The following is an 18,848-nucleotide window of genomic DNA, read 5'->3' on the forward strand; positions in this document are numbered from 1 at the left end:
TGAACCACCAAAGGCTGCCCCAGCATCACGGGGCCAATGGCTACCCACAGCCAGTGACGGAGACAAATTCCCTCCCTGAAGCACTGGTAGAAGGAATAAACGAATGGTATTCGTAAAAGCAGAAAACAAATGTAGTTATAATTTCAGAGTAATTCTATGACCGCAGGCACAAACAAAGAAATAAAACATATTCAGGATGCAGCATGTCCCTAGCGGTGTTAACTTCTGGAGGAAGGTGTGTGGGGCCACACAGTGAGACCAGCCCTTACTGAACGGAGCCAGTGCACAGGAACCCTCAGGACACAAAAACACGATAGTTGCCCTAAGTTTGAGGAAGCACTAGCACCATTGGCAAGTAGAGAAGGGTTCACTAGGTGGTTGAGTCTGTCTCAATAGTGTTCTGTCTCAATGGCAGGAACGTGGCGAGAAGTAATAAGGGACCAGACCCTGTGTCTCTTTCAGTTGTTGGGGAGTTGACTGTTATGCAGGCTGATCTGGGTGAGTAAACAGGAACAGGAGCTGAGTCAGAGCCTTGAAGTGGGGATGGCTGGATATGTGTTAGGGTGATAATCTGGTCCTTCATCCCAGCAAGATGGTGCGTTACCATTCCAGTTTAAGCCCAGTTTACTCTTCCCTACCTTTTACCAGTTGCTGCTTCCCCCCATGGCTGACCCTGCTTGGGAATATCCACCATCAGCTCAGACAGTAGGAGGGAAGGACCTATGGATGAATCTGCCAAATTCAGAAGCCTATCTTTCCCCACTGAGTGGAGTCTCAGGTTCCCAAGACCTTGGGTCTCTCCATGCTAGGGATATTTTAAAGAGAATCAAGTCTGATCTCTCAGGCTGAGGGATAGCTCGGGACAGTGTCTCCATGTGGTTTTCCTTTGGAAGTAAGGGTGTCTAGCAGGAGGCAGGGAAGACCCAGACGATGCAAGGAAAGAGGGACAAGGCTCTTTCTGGGTGACAGTGGTTGTCACCTTGGGATGTTTTATCTCTGCTATCCCCCACCTTGAAGGGACACCTGTGTTCACAAGCTTCCTCTTTTGTGAGATGTCACCCATGCTGGGTGGGTTTTTGGTGAAGCAATTGCCTTTGTGTTGACTATGAATTAGTCAGTAACTCCTCACTCATCTTCTGTAGCCCTGATAAAACCATTGATACATAAAGTAGGACTATGGTGATATTACTTTAGTCTATTGCCAGTTCCCTATCTGGGGAGAATAGATATCTCTCTAGAAATGATGCCATACAACATGTGATTAGGGAATTGAAGGAGCGGACCCTGGTCTTGGTCCCAACGTCCCATCCTCACAATGATCTGACTGCCATACTCCAGGACAGCTTACCACAGAATTACTTTTGTGAGGGAGTCTGAAGGTAGGGGCTCTAGGCTGACACTTCTCAGCATGGGTACCCAGACCTCACCTGAGAAGGGATAGGGATGGTTCTTGAGGCTGATGCAAGCTGCCTTGTGCTTCCTTTTCAGCCACAGCACAATTCCAGATCCTTAGAGACAAACCAGTCTTATCCACCTGCCTCTGCGGCTTGGAAGCTCATTGAGGTCTCTTTGGAACAAAACACAGACTATCAACCATGGCCTACTCTACAGCTAAACCCACCTGTGGTTAGTATTAGGAAAGCAGAGCTAGCAAATAACCCTGCATGGTGACTCTTAACCTCATCTCCCAGGGCTGCTCTTTGGAGGTCTGAGAGGAAGTCCTTTGGTGGCTGGACCCTTGAGCAGGACTCCGCTTCTGTGTCCTGGCCATTATAGCCCACAAGAACTGGGGACATAGATGTGGGAGATACATATGACAGTCCATCTTCCCTTAGGTCACGTGTTTGTCTCTGGCCCACACGGGGTGAAGTAAAGCAGAAGACTTTGTCTTTAATAAGCAGAGAGCCCTGCTCTTGCCTCTGGGGGATAAACAGGGACCCATCCCAGGGGTGTTGAGCACACCTGAGCAGGACTGTAATATAGTACAGAAACCCTGGATACATACCAGGGATGGCTTCAGAGCCCATTGATGCAAGCCCAGGAAATCCTTGGCACTCAGCTCCCAGATGGCGCTTCAAGGAGGAGCTGGTGATGGTGTCAACCTCAGGTGTTGTGACCAGGAAGGACCCAGTGCATGGTGCCCATCTACTGTCCCCACCAACCATGCAAACTATTCCCCTCTCCCAGGTCACCACGGCCAGGGAACAGAAGCCATGATTATCAAAGGACTTTTTTTTCTTTATTTTCATAATTTAGCTGAATCAACACAAAATTGGATACTGTAAAACAAGAGGGAAATATGCTGTAACATCTTAAAAATCTCCTGGTCTCTGCTCTCGGATGTCTCTATGCTAGCTTTCAAAAGAAACAGCCAAGGGGAGGTGGTGCGGATGTTGAGGTTCAGTGGTGAAATGAGACCTCCAACCATGCTGACCCCTGCAACACAGGCCACTGGAGCCTGATATTGTGGGGACAGTGACATTGCTTGGTCACCAACTCATCTCCCTGCTTAGGATACTCACCGCTCCGCATGAGTGAAGGCAAACACATGAATACTGGAATGGGTCTCACAGAAATGGACTTTCTTTCCTAGCTTTAGCCTATGGTTGCTGGAACGGCATCTATATACTGGAGTTAAATACATTTTTTTAAAATGTTTTTTCTTTAGTAGTATATTACTAGCATGATAGTCATGTTAATTGGACGTGTAGGTAGTATACTTTTAGCAGAACTCAGGAAAATGAATGGGGACTGTGTCTGTCCCTTTTCTGATGGCCTCTGACCCCACAGCGTAGGGCAATTAAGGACAGTGACTCTGCTCCCCAGCTCTTCCAACCCCTCCAGCCCTGCCGTCTCAGCCTCCCAAAGTGGAGAACAAAGACCTCTGAGAACAAGGCGGGGGGGGGGGGAGGCGTTCATCTGGGAAGGGCAGGTTGGCCGTACACGGATTCAAGATCTATGGATGGCAAAAAGGGGTTAAGGGAGAGAGAGGGACCAAAATCCATGACCAAAATATTGTATATGCAATGTTTACCAACACACAGACTCACAGGGGGATGTGAGCTATCAGACCAAACCAAAGCCAAGAGAGACAGAACTTTCTAGAATAGGCAGGGTCCTCAGCACCTCACCCATCGCTCTGCCCCTCCATGTCTGCTCTGAGGTCCTCCGTGGCCACCCCAGAGTCTCCAGGATCAAGGGGGGCCTGGCCACAACTCTCAGACCTGCCGTCAAATGTTAAATAGGATTTTCTACAAATATACAACATATAAAAACTGTTAAATATATAACTTTAGGCTTTTGCAAAATACATTTAATGATCTCTTTCAAACAGGGTTACTTCAGTTTTCTTTAATTTGCTTTCTGGAGCTAAATGGTGTATCAGATGAGATAGCAGTCACGGGAGACCCAGCATGCTCTTGGCAAATGGTGGATTATCCAACTATCAAAAATGGAGCTGTGGAAGAGGCATGTCTAACTGGTTAAAACAGAAAGTAATTTTAGTACGATAAAGTTGGTCTAAGCACAGGGGCAAAGGGTCTGTGTCCGGGGCCCTTGCTGTCCGCTGGGGGCCGTTGCTGGCCAAGCTCCCGCTGGCTCCTGCAGGTGCACCACGGTGGTGTCCTTCTGGGCAAAGCCATCCTTCTAGGGCACGCTGCAGTGTTTGTGGGGCGGGGGTCTTGGCCTCGGATGCCCTCTCCATGCTGCCTGGGCCACCAGCATGTCTGCCACTGCGCCCTCCCCCGCCCCACGATCAAACCCGGGGAACTCTTGGCAGCAGGGATGTGTCCACGTTAAAATAGATTTGCTCTTTGGTCTATTGAGTATACTGAAAGTATAAGAAAATAAAAGCAATTCAGACAGTCTGGGACAGAGGAGGTGGTGGCTTCTGCACCTGACAGTCCCCAGACCTTGCGTCGTGGCTCAGCTGGCCGGGGCTGCAGTCTCCTTGCTCTGGTCCTCCAACTCCAGGGAGCAAGTGGCTAGTGAGGATGAACGCAGCCAGGCTCCACACACCAGGTATTGCTGATTCCTGGCACCACCCCTTGACATGTGTGTATGAGTCCTGGCCTCCTGGGTTCAGCTGGACAGACTTGAGCTCAGAGCTCCGAGGAACTGGGCTGTCTTTGTTAGGCCTCTGGGAAACAGTGGGTGGATGGGGGAGAATGGGCGGTGTCCACACAGGATGGAGGACTGTGGCTGAGGTGTCCAATCTCCAGGGAGCCACAGCCACTCCCAGGGGGCACCGCAGGGGCTGCGATTGTCAGGAGACCTGAGGAGCAAAGACAGAGTGCTGTCAGCCTCATACTGAAGTCATTCAGAGTCACATCCCCAGTGCATACATCCCCTCCTACCCACAATGGGCAAGTTTAACATCTGGACCAAGATTGCAGATCTTGATGGCTGGGGAGAGGGGCACGCTGCGTAGATTAAGCCCCAGAAGCATCACTCTGTCTGTGTCCCAGAGGAGGCTGCCCTCTGCTGGGGATCCAGAGGAACCTCTTGACTATTCTCCAGCCTGTGTTGGCCAGAGCTGGTCTAGGTCCTTTCGGTTTCCTAAGGGAGCCTGGCACAAACCGGCATAGTTACCATGAGTCCCACACTGGCACAGGGGGCAGGCACTTCACCCCTGACTCTTTAGCAGCTCTGGTAGGAGAGAAGATACCTCATTCCCACCCTTTGGCTGTCAGACCCTAGAGAGTTAAAACATCTGCAGGAATCCCACGGGACAGAAGGGACAGGTGGAAGGTTGGTGCCAGCCAGGGTAAAACCTTCTCTCTCAGGAAGAGCACTCACATAATTCTGACTGCCTTGGCAGATCACCTTGCAGGAGAGACTTGAGCTAAGAGAGTGATGGGGGTAACAATGGGAGGGGTCATACCTTGACCAAGATGGTTTATTGTAGATGCACCTTCTACCCCGTACACCTAAACCTCATTCAGTACCCTACAGACATAGGAATCCCTGGACCTCTGATTCCTCCTCCCATTATGTCCATGACGAATAAATCTGCTTTCTCTGTTTTTTTGTTTTAACCATTGCTGGTCTCCATTGTTGGAGCAGCCAAGTCCTGGAACTGAGACACCACAATTCCTGAGCATCGGATCCTTCCAACATGTACAACCCCCCAGGGTATGCACTCATATAGTGAGGTTCAGCTGCTGGGTGGCCTCTCTAATTCATGTGCCATGGCAGGGGCATCAGGGAGACCATAGTTTGATGGAGGCAGTTACCTTCCATCAGCCTGGCAAACTTATAGGTATTGTCGGTCCTTTGTATCTTCATGTACTTACCAAACCAATGGGGAGAATTGCACCTCAAAAGCTCAGATTGTTCATCAGTATCACCTGACAGTATACGTAAGACCAGCTCACATAGCCTTCGCTCCATAGTCATCAGAGGCTAAGGCTGCCCCACCCTGCCTGCTTTCATGGCTTAGCAACCTTGGTGTGGGCTTCAGGGATGCTCGCCCCTCTCCCACTGCTGCTGTATTGAGCTGGGATGGGATCTATGGCCTGTGTCTGCAGCACATTACGGAAGGCGATTGTTAGATATGATAGGATGGTGGGGGCTGTCTGCAAACATGGGAAAACCAACAGCTGCAACCATACACATTTGTTATTCGGTGACATCTCCTTGGAAGAGAAACATATTGTTGAATTATCAAAAATTCACTCTTCCTAGATGTGTTCTGGAGGCTGCTCTCCCACCACCGTTCCGTAGCAACAGCCTCTGCTTTTTCTAGTAAGGAACAATGAGGAAGGTCTTAGCATTACTCCATCTGTGCTGTAGGACAGGATCCCCCACCCCCCACACACATATCCTAGATGGTGTTGGTTCTCGTTCAACTTATTCTATGATAAACCCCTTCCATGCTCCCAGCACTGTGAAGATTCTTAATGGCGAGAGACCAAACAGGCTATGCTTAGCACTGTGAGCTCTCTCTTCCTGTAACTAAAACCTGTTAGGGCATGGTTGTTGCAACCCTTTTCACAAACACAGAGGCTCTTGGCTGTCTCTTCCTGCTTCAGGTACCAGAGCCCAAGAACAGGGTTTACCAGGCTAGGCTAATTATGGATTAGTGGGATGGTCCCTGAGCATGGACTGGCTGGGACATAGCTCAGGAGCTGCCTCACACCCAACCCGAGGGCTATCCCTGCTGGCCACTCTACACTTTTTTCTGCACTTGTCTGGATCTGAATGATAGCTGCATATGCTATGGGCACAGCACGGTGGCTTTACATGGATGACTCAAACAACAGCAGCTCCACAGCTCAGAGTTTGGGGGCTGGAGTCTGAGGGCAGCTGGGCAGAGCTGGTTCCAACTGCAGGGAACTGCCCAGGTCTTCTTGAGGCTGGTTGGTATAGTCTCAGCCTCATGTTGACAAGGCCCTGTCTCTACCTCTCTTTCACAGCCCAGTTAGGACAGTTGCCACTGGACAGTGCTGAGGATGGACGTACACTTTGTCAGAGTGTCTTTGTTCCATCACATATGCACAGACCTGCTGCCATAGGTTCTGGGTGGACATTCTCTTGGGATCTCCCTGAATCCTTTTTTCATCGGCTCCCTGGCCAGGCTGTGCTGTGTGGTCTCTTCTGAGCCAGCTGCTGACTATGAGCTCAGGTCTCTTAAACTCCCACCCTTCCAGGCTCTGCTGTGGCCTGAAGCCAGAAGTCTGTAATGCCACTTGCCCCTGGTCTTCTGTTGGGAGGCTCATAATGTGGGACAGCTTGACCTGTGTCTTCCAGCTCTGCCTACTGCCAGCATACCACTGCTTTGGCCTAAAACAAGAATGTCACATAGCAGTATGAGCAGTTGTGTCCACCTGTCCCCCAGCCCGTGTGTGTGTGTGTGTGTGTGTGTGTGTGTTGAACACAGGCCCAGGTTTTGAAGGAATGCCTTCCTGCTATCTGAACCAGCCTGCAGGGTTGAAGATATTCCAGAGATATGATGTTTGCTGCTCTCACTTTGGCTGTCCTACTACTCAAGCACTGGTTTCCAAGAGTCCAGAATGTTTTTCCCCCAACTCCCCAATAATCTCATACTGGGAAAAGAGAAAATTAAAGCCTGAGCTAGATAGAGGGGACACTTTCCCACACCTGAGATTTACAGCTTGTTGGGCCAAGAGAAGACAATGATGGGTCAAGGTTGAGTGGGACTGCACATTGCCCAACACTGCTTAGATATGTACAATGCTGCCCCCTACTTAAACCTTAACCTCACTTCAGGACCCTGAGGATGACTCTGAGGAGGTCATTACATCTCTTTTCTCAATGCAGTCCCATTGCAGAAATCAATCTTTTTTTTTCATTTTTCTGATTTTCACAATTAATTTGACTGTTTAAATTGGCCTACTGAGTATATAGGAATAGTATATAGGTAGCTGAGACTGGCTTGCTGGGCATAGGCTGTGACCCAAGTCCAGTTACCACTGCAGAGCAAGCCAGGAACAATGTTTCATGGTGACTTCATGTTCTGTGATGGATATGTGGATGGAGCCACTTTGGGTTTATGTGGTCTTCCTTTCTGCATCCCAAATCCAACAACTGCTTCTTTGTTCCCTACAACTTGGGTGACAGCCACACATGTCCTGGCACCATAGGTTCCCACTCATAGCCCTAGTCTACACCAAACAAACCCATTCCACCCCAATGCACACTACTGGGATCAAAATCTTTAGTTTCCTTCTAAAGGAAATGTCTCTGTCCAGTGCTCTTTGTCGGAAAGGGGTTGTCTTCTTTCTAATGTATACTCTTGGTACTTTTTGCTTAAAATCAGGTTCTATAGCTGGGTGGGTTTATTCCTGGGCCCTCTCTTTTATCCCAAGCTATACTCTGTTTGGCCTCTTTGGTTCTGTATTGAGATCAGGTCTTGTGATATTCCCCAGGATGGTTCTTCCTGTTCAGGATGGCTTGAGCTGTCATGGCTTGTGCCTCCATATGAATTGTAGAATTATTTTTCTCTATTTCTTGTGACAATTGCCATTGGAATTTTAATGGGAAACTGTACTATATCTGTGGATTGATTATGATCATATGATCATTTACATGATAAATTAAAAAAAAAACCTAACGAACATGGACCATTTATTTATCCATGATGGAGTCTGGGAAGCCTCTCCATCTCCTAGTGTCTTAAATGTCCTTCTTCAGTGTCATGATGTGATTATTGCAGCACAATTCCACTTCCTTGATGAGCTTTATTATAGCATATTTTTCAAGCTATTGTGAAAGTGAATGTTTTCCTGATTCTTTTCCTTCAGCATATTTGTAATTGGTAGATAGACCACTGAAATTTCTATATTGGCTTTATATCTTACTTGGGCAAAAAGTGTTATCAGGACTGAAAGTTTTCTGGTGGAGTCATCAGAACCTTCCACACAGAGGGTCATGTTCTCTGAAAACAAGAGTGATTTTGCCTCCTATTTCTTGTTTGACACCAACCACTCATTTGTGTCTCTTGGTGCTGGTTAGATTTTTGTCAATGTGATATGGGCTGGAATCATATGGAAAAATGGGTCTTGAATTGAGTTAATACCTCCATCCTACTGGCCTGTGGGGGGCATTTTGCTTGATTAATGATTGATGTGAGAATGTTCAGTCCATTTTGGGTGGTCAGCCCTGGGCAGGTGGTCCCAGGTTGTATAAGAAAGCAGGTTAAGCAAACCATTGGGAGCAAGCCAGTAAACTGTTTTTCCATGGCCTTTGCTTCAGTTTCTGTCTCAGAGTTCCTGCTCTGATTTCCATCAGTGATGGACTTTGATCAGGACTTGAAATATAAGCAAGCCCTTTCCTCTCCAAGTTAATTTTGGTCAGTGTTCAAACACAGCCATAGAAGGTAGAAGTTGGGGATTGGTTCTACTGCTTTGTCTTGTTTCGGCTCAGAAAAAGCCGAGTTTCCAGACTTGAGAATCCCTGCCCCCAGTTGGCTTCAACTGATAATAAAGAATTGTTGCACAGTCAATGACTGGGTAGAAAGATGGAGGTGAGACGTTTAGAATGCTTGGGCAAGGGGCTGGGGAAGAAAGGAGAAACAGAAAATCACCATGACTTTGAGGGAGAGGGTTCAGTGTAAAAGCTGCAGGAAAGAAAGCAACCAGCTATGTAAGAATTCAGGAAAATAGCCCCAGTGGCCACTCCCCCGATTGGGTCTGGGTTAGCAGAGATGAAATGTTGATTTAGCAAGTCTACCCAGAAAAGTTGGAGTGCGGGGGTTGTGTATGTTAGCCACGGGGAGGACTAGAAATGCCCAGCCATTGAGCTAGTCAAGGCATATCAAAATTAGCTGGTGTATGTGTGCCTTTCATTCTTGAATTCAGAGAGCTCTTGGGCTCACACATGCAACTGATCGAGAGCCAAAGTGGTTTAACTAATTAACCGTTGGCAGCTAATACCCTGTTGTAGACAAGATGCCCACACTAAATCGAAGAGACCCTTGTCCTACTTAATGTGACACTGGTTACATACCTGCCATCTACTGCCTTTATTGTGCTGAGGTACACTCCTTCTATTGACTTCATGGCTTTTATCATGAAACTGTCAAAACCCCTTGCTGTGTCTACTGAGATGATCACACGCTTCTGTCCTGGAATCCACTTGTATATTGAATTACTCTTGTTGATTTGCTGGCGTTTGAATCATACTTGCACCCATGGGATGTAATTAGTTTGGTCATGATGTCATGCTTCTTGAATTTCATTTGCAAGTCTGGTATTAAGATTCTTTGCTGTGCAGTGGTGATGTACATCTTTAATCCCCGCACTCAGGAGGCAGAGGCAGGCAGATCTCTGAGTTTGATGCCAACCTGGCCTTACAGAGTAAATCCTAACACAGCCAAGGCTACACAGAAAAACCCTGTCTCTGTTCATCAACATGACCTGGGGTTCAATACTCAGCACCTACATGGCAGCTAACAACTCCAGCTGCAGTGTATCTAAAACCCACATACATACACCCACACAGGGGAAAACACCAATTCACATAAAATAAATAAATCATTAAAAATTATTTTAAAATGAAGAATGTTTGCATCTCTGTTCATCAGGGATATTGCTCTATAATATTCGTTTTTTTTTTTTTTTTTTTAAATGCTATCTTCACTTGGGTTGGTTATCAGGGCAACGATGGCTTCAGAGAATGAGTTTGTTAGTATGTATCCCTTCCATTTTGTGGGACTGTTTGATAAGTATTGGTATTTTTTCTTCATGGTCTGTAAAATTTGGCAGAGTCCACATGGTCTTGATACATATGGAGATTTATTTTTGCTTTGATATTATTGTGATAGAACCCTATAAGTTGTTTATACCTTCGTGACTTAACTTTAAAGATATTTGTCCATTTCTTCTAGACTTTACAGGCTCACTGGAATATAATTTCAAAGTGTCCCATCATTGTCCTCTGAGTTCCATTGGTCTCTAACTTTATTCATTTGGGTTTCATTTCAGTGTGGAAAGTCCTTTGCCAATCTTGTTGACCTTTTCAGAAAAATGAATTTGGTTGGGTTGAATTTGGGTTGTCCACTTAGTCTCTACTCCATGAACAGTTGGAACAAGAAAACTAGATCCATACCTCTCACCTTGTACAAAATCAATGAGGAATGGGTCAAAGACCTCAGCTGATCTGAAACATCAAAACTGCTGGAGGAAAACACAGAAAACACTTGATGTGGACACAGTGTCCTGAATTCTGCATGTGACTTGCTAAGAGTTGGCAAGCTGAATTAAAAACCTGCACAGCAACAGAAAAGATCAACGGGGTGAGGAGTCAAGACTACAAGGAAAGAAAGTTTTACCAACCATATGTCTGACAGATTAACATCTAGAGCACATGAAAAACTGAAAAAAAAAAAAACAAACAGACAAACAAACATCTGACAAATGGGCCAATGAGATGAAAAGACAGTATGAGTGTGCTGGGTAGGTTTATGTTAACTTGACACAATCTAAAGTCATCAGAGAGGAGGGAACCTCATTTAAAATGCTTCCCTAAGATCTAGCTGTAGGCAAACCTGTTGGGGATTTTCTTAATTAGTGATCAATCGATGCAGGAGGGCCCAGCCCATCGTGGGTGGTGCATTCACTGGGCTGGTGGCTCTGGGTCTGTAAGAAAACAGACCAGTAAGCAGCATCTCTCCACTGGACTCTGCATTAGCTTCTGCCTCCAGGTTCCTGCCCTGTGTGAGTTCCTCCTGTCCTGATTTCTTTCAATGGCAGTGTAAGCCAAACAAACCTTCCCTGACACCTGCAACCTGCTTTGGTTATGGTGTGCCATCACAGTAACAGTAACCCTAAGCAAGATGAGAAGTTTTCAAAGGAAGAGATAAAAAGTGGTCAATTTAGCCACCGGGGATAGGGGATATGCAAATGAAGGCGGTAAGAGATCTCATCTAAGTCTCATCACAGTCCAAGTTCTGGTGAAGATGTAGGAGAGGAACCCTTCAACACTGCTGGTTGGACTGAAAACTAGTGCAAAACACCGAAAACAGAACTGTCTCATGACTGGATGGACTACCCTTGGGTATTTTTCCAATGGACTCCAAGTCAACACATCTCAGAGGTGCTTTCTTCCTACCCACAGTTAAGGCAGCACGAGAGCATGAACTATAACTATCAGGAAACGGAACACACACACACACACACACACACACACACACACACACACACACAAAACTTTATCAGAAAAGAAAACTACATTTGTGACATTTGAAGAAAAATGGATGCAACTGGAAATCATTCTGATAACTGAAACAAGACTCAGGCCAGTGGTTAAGAGCACACACTACACATGAAGAATTTGTCTTCAAGAACCTGACATTCTGGAGTGTCTCTGCTCCACCTGATATTCTGGGGTGTCTCTGGCTACTCTTGCAGTTCCAGGGCAGTTAGTGGAGAGTCCAGCCTCCAAACCTTCATGGACAAGTGGATCTCCTCTAGACTTGCTAGCATGTTCTTAACATTTGGGAGAGAGGCAATTGTCAGTTGGAACAAGACCACCATCTCCAGAAGAGAAGTCTGCCTACCTCCAGAAGGCACTGGGTCCTGTTGGGATACCAAGCAGAGAATCCTATGCCTATCACTGTGACTGAGCTCAGGAAAACACAGAAGGTTCACAAGGGATGCTCTGGGGGAATGAGTTCAAGAAAGGCCAGCCTGTAACCTTCCCTGCTCGTTAGACCCAGGAGAGAAAGGCGGAAGCAAGAAGCCACCAGAAACAAGCAGCGGTCAGGTGGCACTTCTCCAGACCATTTCCTGCATTGCTAGAGCTGAGAGAGGCACTTTTGAGGTCAGCTTGACTGTGGGCTCAGGGCAACAGAGCCACCTAGTAGTCATGAGGTCACTTTGAAATCTCGTAGACTCTGGCTCAGCACTCATGATGACCTGGGTGAACTGAAGGGGCACGACAATGGGGACTGCGTTGCCCCAAAATAACAGGATAGGCATTTGCTGAAAACGGAAACAGGGTTCATTCAAAGGCTCTGGGTCATTTCTGCAGTCAACACACAGGGTTGAAAGCCCTGGAATACCGAGTATCATGTGCACTTTGATAGGATGCCAATAACTGGACGAGAGGCCTGATGGGTCACTGTAGACAGCCAAGGTGTTTCTGGAATAATGAACCAGCACAGTGACAGAGCTGGGTATGGAATCACTTGTACTTAGTTAGAGTCAAGGCATCTAGGACACTCTCTGGTTGATGCTGGTCTCAGAAACACATAGAGCTACCTCCTGCCCTTCCAGGCTGGTTGAGAATGCAGCAGGACCCTCACAGTTTGTGGGAAAGTCAGATCAAATCTGCACTTTCAGACAGGGGTGTAAGATACTTAGCTTAAATAAGCTGGGCTCTGTTTGCAGAGGGAGCTTTGCTTAGGACCACCTAAATAGGAATCCTCCAACGTGCAGCAGCAGAGGCAACTGCAGGTTTCAGGAAAGGCACTGGGGATAGTAAAGGCATGGGTATCCACTCCCAGGACTGATATCTTATCTCCAGAGGTGGAGCTACACCATGGCTGGTCTTGCTTTGAGTCCAGTGGGGACCCACAGTAAGCAGCACCACTCTGCCACCTGAGGGCCAGCATGCACCTGCAGGACATAAAGCTCCACTCTCAGGAAGTGTCAATGACTGAGGGTTATCCCAGAATAGCCCTCTCAACAGCCAAACACAAGACCCAGTGCCACCACACTGCGTAGGCTGAGCTCAGTATGGGCCTGCAGCCTCTTCACTGCCCGACGGCTAACAGCAGCCCTGATCAAATTAGCAAGTAACATCTCCCCGAGCTTATAAAAATGGGGTATGATCACTGAAGCAGTACAGAGCCCACCGGGACCCAGAGCTAAGTACGGGAATTGTAGGAGGCCCAGAGGAAGGCCTTGGGCTTGCTCGAGGAATCTGCCCACAGTTATTCGACCTTCCATCAAATATTTATTGATCTTCCATAAACAAACTCCTTAATAAGGAGAGAACCAGAGAGGAGTGGAGGCGGAATCTCTTCTTAGAGAGAGGGTTCTGCATGTGCAGCAAATCTTGGAGACAAGCTGAGGTTCTGTGGATGCCAGGATGCCACCTGGGCCCTCATGTCTCCATGGCTGTGTGCAGAGATTGCACTAGATTACTCTTGGAACCCTCTGGAGGGATGACCTGTCTACCCTGATCTTGTTGGTTCTAACAGATATAATCAAGGCTAGATATAGTCCCACTGGGTTATGGAGGGCCCTAATCTAATGACTGGTGTTGTTACAAGGGCAGGACTCAAGGTTTGAACACAGATATAGGCAGAGTAGTTAGAAACAATTACATAAAGCCAGAGTCAGAGACTGAAAAGGTGCAGTCCTGACCCAAGGAATGTTATGGCCATCATAGACTTGGCAAGGTGGGAAGGGTCTTCCTCCCAAGAGGCTACTAAGGGAGCTGGCTCTATGTACACCCTTATCTGAAGAGTTTTGCATTTAGAGCTGTTACAAGATAAGTCTCGGCTGGTAGAAGCCATCTATCCATCTGTCACCATATGAATCCCACAAAGCCAGGCAGGACTCAAGTGCTTCAGGCCCTTACATCTGAGATGAGTTGGGATGTTACTGCTAGATTAGATTAGCATCTATCACTTCAGGGTCTATGCAGTATCTTGACTATGGGTCGAGGGCTATGCTTGGCTGAGAGTGGAAAGAGGTACCTGTGCTAGCTTCTACACTGAAGTCTAGCAGGCAGGATGCTTAGACTAGTGGTTCTCAACCTGTGGGTCTAACAACAACAACAACAACAACAACAACAACAACGCCCAGGACCAGATGGTTAGCCAATACCCATGCTCTTTAAATTATTCCACAAAACAGAAACAGAGAAACATTGCTAAATTCATTTTATGAGGCCACAGTCACCTGCTACACAAACCACACAAAGATTCAACAAAGAAAAAAGAATTACAGACCAATTTCGCTCATGAACATTTATGCAAGAATATTCAATAAAATTCTCACACACTGAATCCAAGATCACATCAGAAAGATCTTCCACCATGATCAAGTAGGCTTCATCCCAGGGATGCAGGGATGGCTTAACATATGAAAATCTGTCACCCACCATATAAAGAAATTGAAAGAAAAACACGCATAGTCATCTTATAAGATGCTGAAAAAAGCCTTTGACAAAATCCAACGTCTCTTCATGATAAAAGTTTTGGAGCGATCATTGACAAGGGACACAGTTAAACATAATAAAGGCAACATACAGCAAACCAATAGACAACATCATAAAATTAAGTGGAGAGAAACTTAATAAGACAAGGCTGTCTACTTTCTCCATATCTACTCAATATAGTAATTGAAGTTCTAGCTAGAGCAATAAGACAACTAAAGGAAATCAACTAAAGGAATACAAATTGGAAAGGAAGAAGTTAAAGTATCACTATTTGCAGATATGACAGTGTACATAGATGACCCCAAAAGTCCGACCAGGGAACATCCACAGCTGATAAACACCTTTAACAAAGTGGATGAATACAAGATTAACTGAAAACAAAACAAAAAACCAAAACCAAATCAATCAGACAACAAACAAACAAACAAACAAACAAACAAACAAAAAAGTAGCAGATTCTATGGAAAAATATTGGCATAGTGTAAATGTATATTTGTGTGTGTGTTCCTGTGAATGAAAGAAGGCATGATGCATGTGTGTGCACATATGGGAGTGGTATGTACGTACATGTAATTGCAGGTATGATACATTCATGGATGGTTCATGTGTGCATGCAGTTCATGTGTCTGTGTGTACATATGTCTGGGATAGTACACATACATGCATTTGAGTGAGGATGTGTATGAATGCATATGTGTTGGGTGAGGGCATATATCTGTGTGCATGCAGCTAGAGTGTATACCAGCTAGAGAAGCTGTCTGGTAATGGGACCCCAGACCACAGAGGCATGACACAAAGAGTTGTTAAATCTGTGAGTTCCTTACACAGCAATAGAGAACTAATCCACCTAGCTCATGAGGAGGTAGCTTCTTACATTTTAAATTGGAATAATGATGCTAGGTGTGAATATACAGAGATGCCACACCCCTAGCTTCAGCCTCCTCCCCCACTTAACTGACTCAGTAGTGAGGATGGTCCCTGGTGAGGTCCATGGGGCAGCATCTTTCCTTACAAGATCCACAGCAAAAGGTCTTGAAGGGACAGAGGTAGAGCTGAGCCACTCTGGATACCTCCAGGGGTATAGACCCTCATGGGAGCTGAGACAGGGGTTCAAGGATGAGTATCTGGTTCATCTGTGCTATCTTGGATCTTGAGCCACAGGTCAGAGGATAAAAGCTTCCAGCCCAGTGGTGAGTCTGGGAAGGATGATGGGAAATGTTTTCTGATATATGTGGTTATCTGTGGCCCCATGAGTTTGCTGAGCCCACAGAGCTGTAAAACTGAGATCTGTGTATTCACTGAGAGAGCTATACCTCAACCTACAGAGAATCCAGACAGCTGGGGTACCCTGCTCCTCTGAGAACTGAGTTGACAGTAAGCACCGTGTCCCAGGCCTTTAGTGTAGCCCTTGCATGTCTTCCTGAATGACAACTCCTACCTCTGCAACACTCCAGAAGGGAACTCAGCTTCCCCAGTAGGCAGGGATGGTGGCTTTGAGTTATCAGGACACTTTTAGACCTATTGTGGCTTACCTATTGTCCCTCCTATTAGTCTCATCTTCACTGAACCTTGGGTACAGGAGAAGCAGGTCTTCTCCTCTCTTTCAGGATGGATGAAGACCATGGGCATCTCATTCATGGTGAGGTGGGCATTATTCCCTCTTGGATGAGGCCGTTTCCCCTACTACTTACTCTCACACACTCCCACCCTGACTATGAAGTGAGGCTCTAGCCTCAGTAGGGACCATACAGTGGGAGGCTGGGGCTCTGCTATCCCTGACCTGCATGCGATCCACTGCTGTATCTTCCCAGATTCATCTCTATCTTATGCCTCAGGTAGTCAGTCTGCCCTGAGCTGGGCTGGGTCAGCTTCCAACCTCCCCACACCTTGATACCTTTGGAGATAGTACCAGGAGCTTTGACAAATGAAGGACATGCGTTGTGACTTGGCCTCTTACCCTTTGGTCTGTAGCCATAATGTAACTCTGCCCCTTCTGTCACTCTGCTGGAACAGAGTCTATCTACTGATAGAGCCTGGTTCCTCTGTCAGTCTTGAAAACGGGGCTCAGCCAACATCACCGAGGACCAATGAAGCCACTTGGACGTTAGCTGGCCACAGACTTATGAACCCTAAGAACCATGGTGACAGAACTAGAATTGGATCTGTTCCCTGTAAGGCACCTTGGTGCCCTTCACTGTGGTCAAGCTCTCTTCAGTGACATGGCCCACTGTGCTTTTGTAGTCTGCCATCAACATGGCTATTTTCCAAGGTTCCTTCTCATGGCCCTTTCTACGCAGGATGGCTACTAGAGGTGGTGTAGCTGCCACTTTGTGGCTAGATTCCAGCCTCTGAGCAGAATACAAGGCAGAAAAGAGATGTTTCGATCCCATCAAGCTGGGTGCATCAGAACACTGTGGTGCATCAGAAAAGGGCTTCTGAGCTCAGGCTGGTGAGATGATGTGGGGAGAATCTCCATGGGTGGAAGACACAACATCTGTATGTCCACTGCAGCTGTTTCACTGAGACAGTGCTAAGTATCTCAAATCCTATTAAACCAATGGATTATGTTATAGTCACAGGGGTGGGCAATCACCACCACAGTCTGATTTAGCTTAATTTTATCTCCTCAGTGAGACAGCACACCATCAATCATCCCCACTTTCCTATCTTTGTGGTCTGCTCAGACTGGACATTTTATAGAAGCAGAGGCATTCAGTAGTGTGTCTTGGTTAGGGTTTCATTGCTGTGAAGAGATACCATGACCAAGACAACTCTCATAAAGGACAACATTTAATTGGGACTGGCTTTCAGGCGTTCAGCCCATTATTATCATGGAGGGAAGTAATCCAGCACACAGGCAGACATGGTGCTGGTGGAGCTAAGAGATCTGCATCTAGATGAAGGCCACAGGAGGCTTGCTTCCTCAGTGGGTAGAGCTTGAGCATAGTACCTCAAATCCCATCCCTACAGTGATGAACTTCTAGTAAGGCCACACCTACTCCAGCAAGGCCATACCTCTTAATAGTGCTGCTTCCTGTGGTCCAAGCATATTCAAACAACCATGCAGTACTCATCACGAGAGGTGCACCACATGGGAGCAAACATCAGCACCCAGTCTTCTTCATGGCTGAAGGAAGTGCTGCAGTTACTTACCCACCAGCTGCTGGTGGACACCTGAGGGTCTTTCAACAATGTCATGAAGAATAATAGGTATGCAATGTGTGGACAGGTATTCCTCTTTTGTGGGTAGAAAGACATAAGGAAGGGACCTTTGGATCCTGTGCTCACTCTAGGCTTATCTTTCTGAGAAATGGCTACACTGGGTTCCAAGTGCCTTAAGCACTGGTGATTATCCAGATTGATGCTGTCTGTGCGCCTTCCAAAAGACTGACATATACTAGGATCTTCCAGAAGGTCATAGACATAGTTGGAAGGAAGTAAAACCCATTGTAATGTCTCTGACAACTGATGCCCCGTTCGTCTTTTTATCAGATGTTGTCTGAGAAGAATCTCCACATTTCCTGTGCATTTCTGTTCTGTATTGTGGGAATTTGCCATTCATATACCTTACCCCCTTTCCTCTGGAGAACTGTCTTTGCACCACAGTAAGCTTGCTTGCCAACTGTCTCAACCTATCTCCAGATTACCATGGCTCTACCTCTGATTTTTCAGCTTTATGATGGGGTTATATATCCAACTGTTTTCAGTAGAACATATATTTGGCACATTGATATTTTTGAGGGGAAAGGAGGAGTGAGTTAGACCAAGGGTACTATGAATTGTAGGCCTATGATAAATTTTCCATGGAACTGTAACTTCAGCCCATAGGTTTCTTCCCCAGGCTACAGGTTTGTGGTCCTTGGCAGCTGCAGTGTGTAAACCATGCCACTTGCAAGAGAGGTCAGGTGCATTCACACATCTGCAGCTTTTGGTACTTCCTGTGTTCACAGAGAACACTGCCCATGGTCTCATGGAGCATGAGCTGTGGGTATGGATTTTTACAGGCTGGGTTTGAACTCTTAGCCTTCTTCCTCCCTCTGAACTTAGCGCAGTGCTCATCTGTGCTATGTCTTCACAAACTCTATTTTATCCCATTGTGCAGTCCCTAGGGAATTTCACCTGGAACACAGTGTGTGGTAAGGATCCAGTCTGACTTTTCCCGGAAATACTAAGCCAATATGAGCAATCGCCGATGCTCTGAACCATGGATGTGTCCC

General features: G+C 46.6%; 1 protein-coding gene across 1 annotated transcript in view; it reads right to left on the reverse strand.

Annotated features, from left to right (window-relative positions):
- Positions 1-2,351: 2,351 nt before the first annotated feature.
- The window catches only part of TAFA5 (TAFA chemokine like family member 5), a 127,563-nt gene continuing 111,066 nt past the window's right edge, over positions 2,352-18,848 (reverse strand). The window contains exon 4 of the mRNA XM_080939320.1: positions 2,352-4,273. Within this exon, the coding sequence (XP_080795446.1) occupies positions 4,265-4,273 (9 nt within the window). The 3' untranslated portion in view covers positions 2,352-4,264. The remainder of the gene's footprint in view (positions 4,274-18,848) is intronic.

Source organism: Micromys minutus (genome assembly GCF_963924665.1).
Source record: "Micromys minutus genome assembly, chromosome: 27".
Classification (NCBI taxonomy): Eukaryota; Metazoa; Chordata; class Mammalia; order Rodentia; family Muridae; genus Micromys; species Micromys minutus.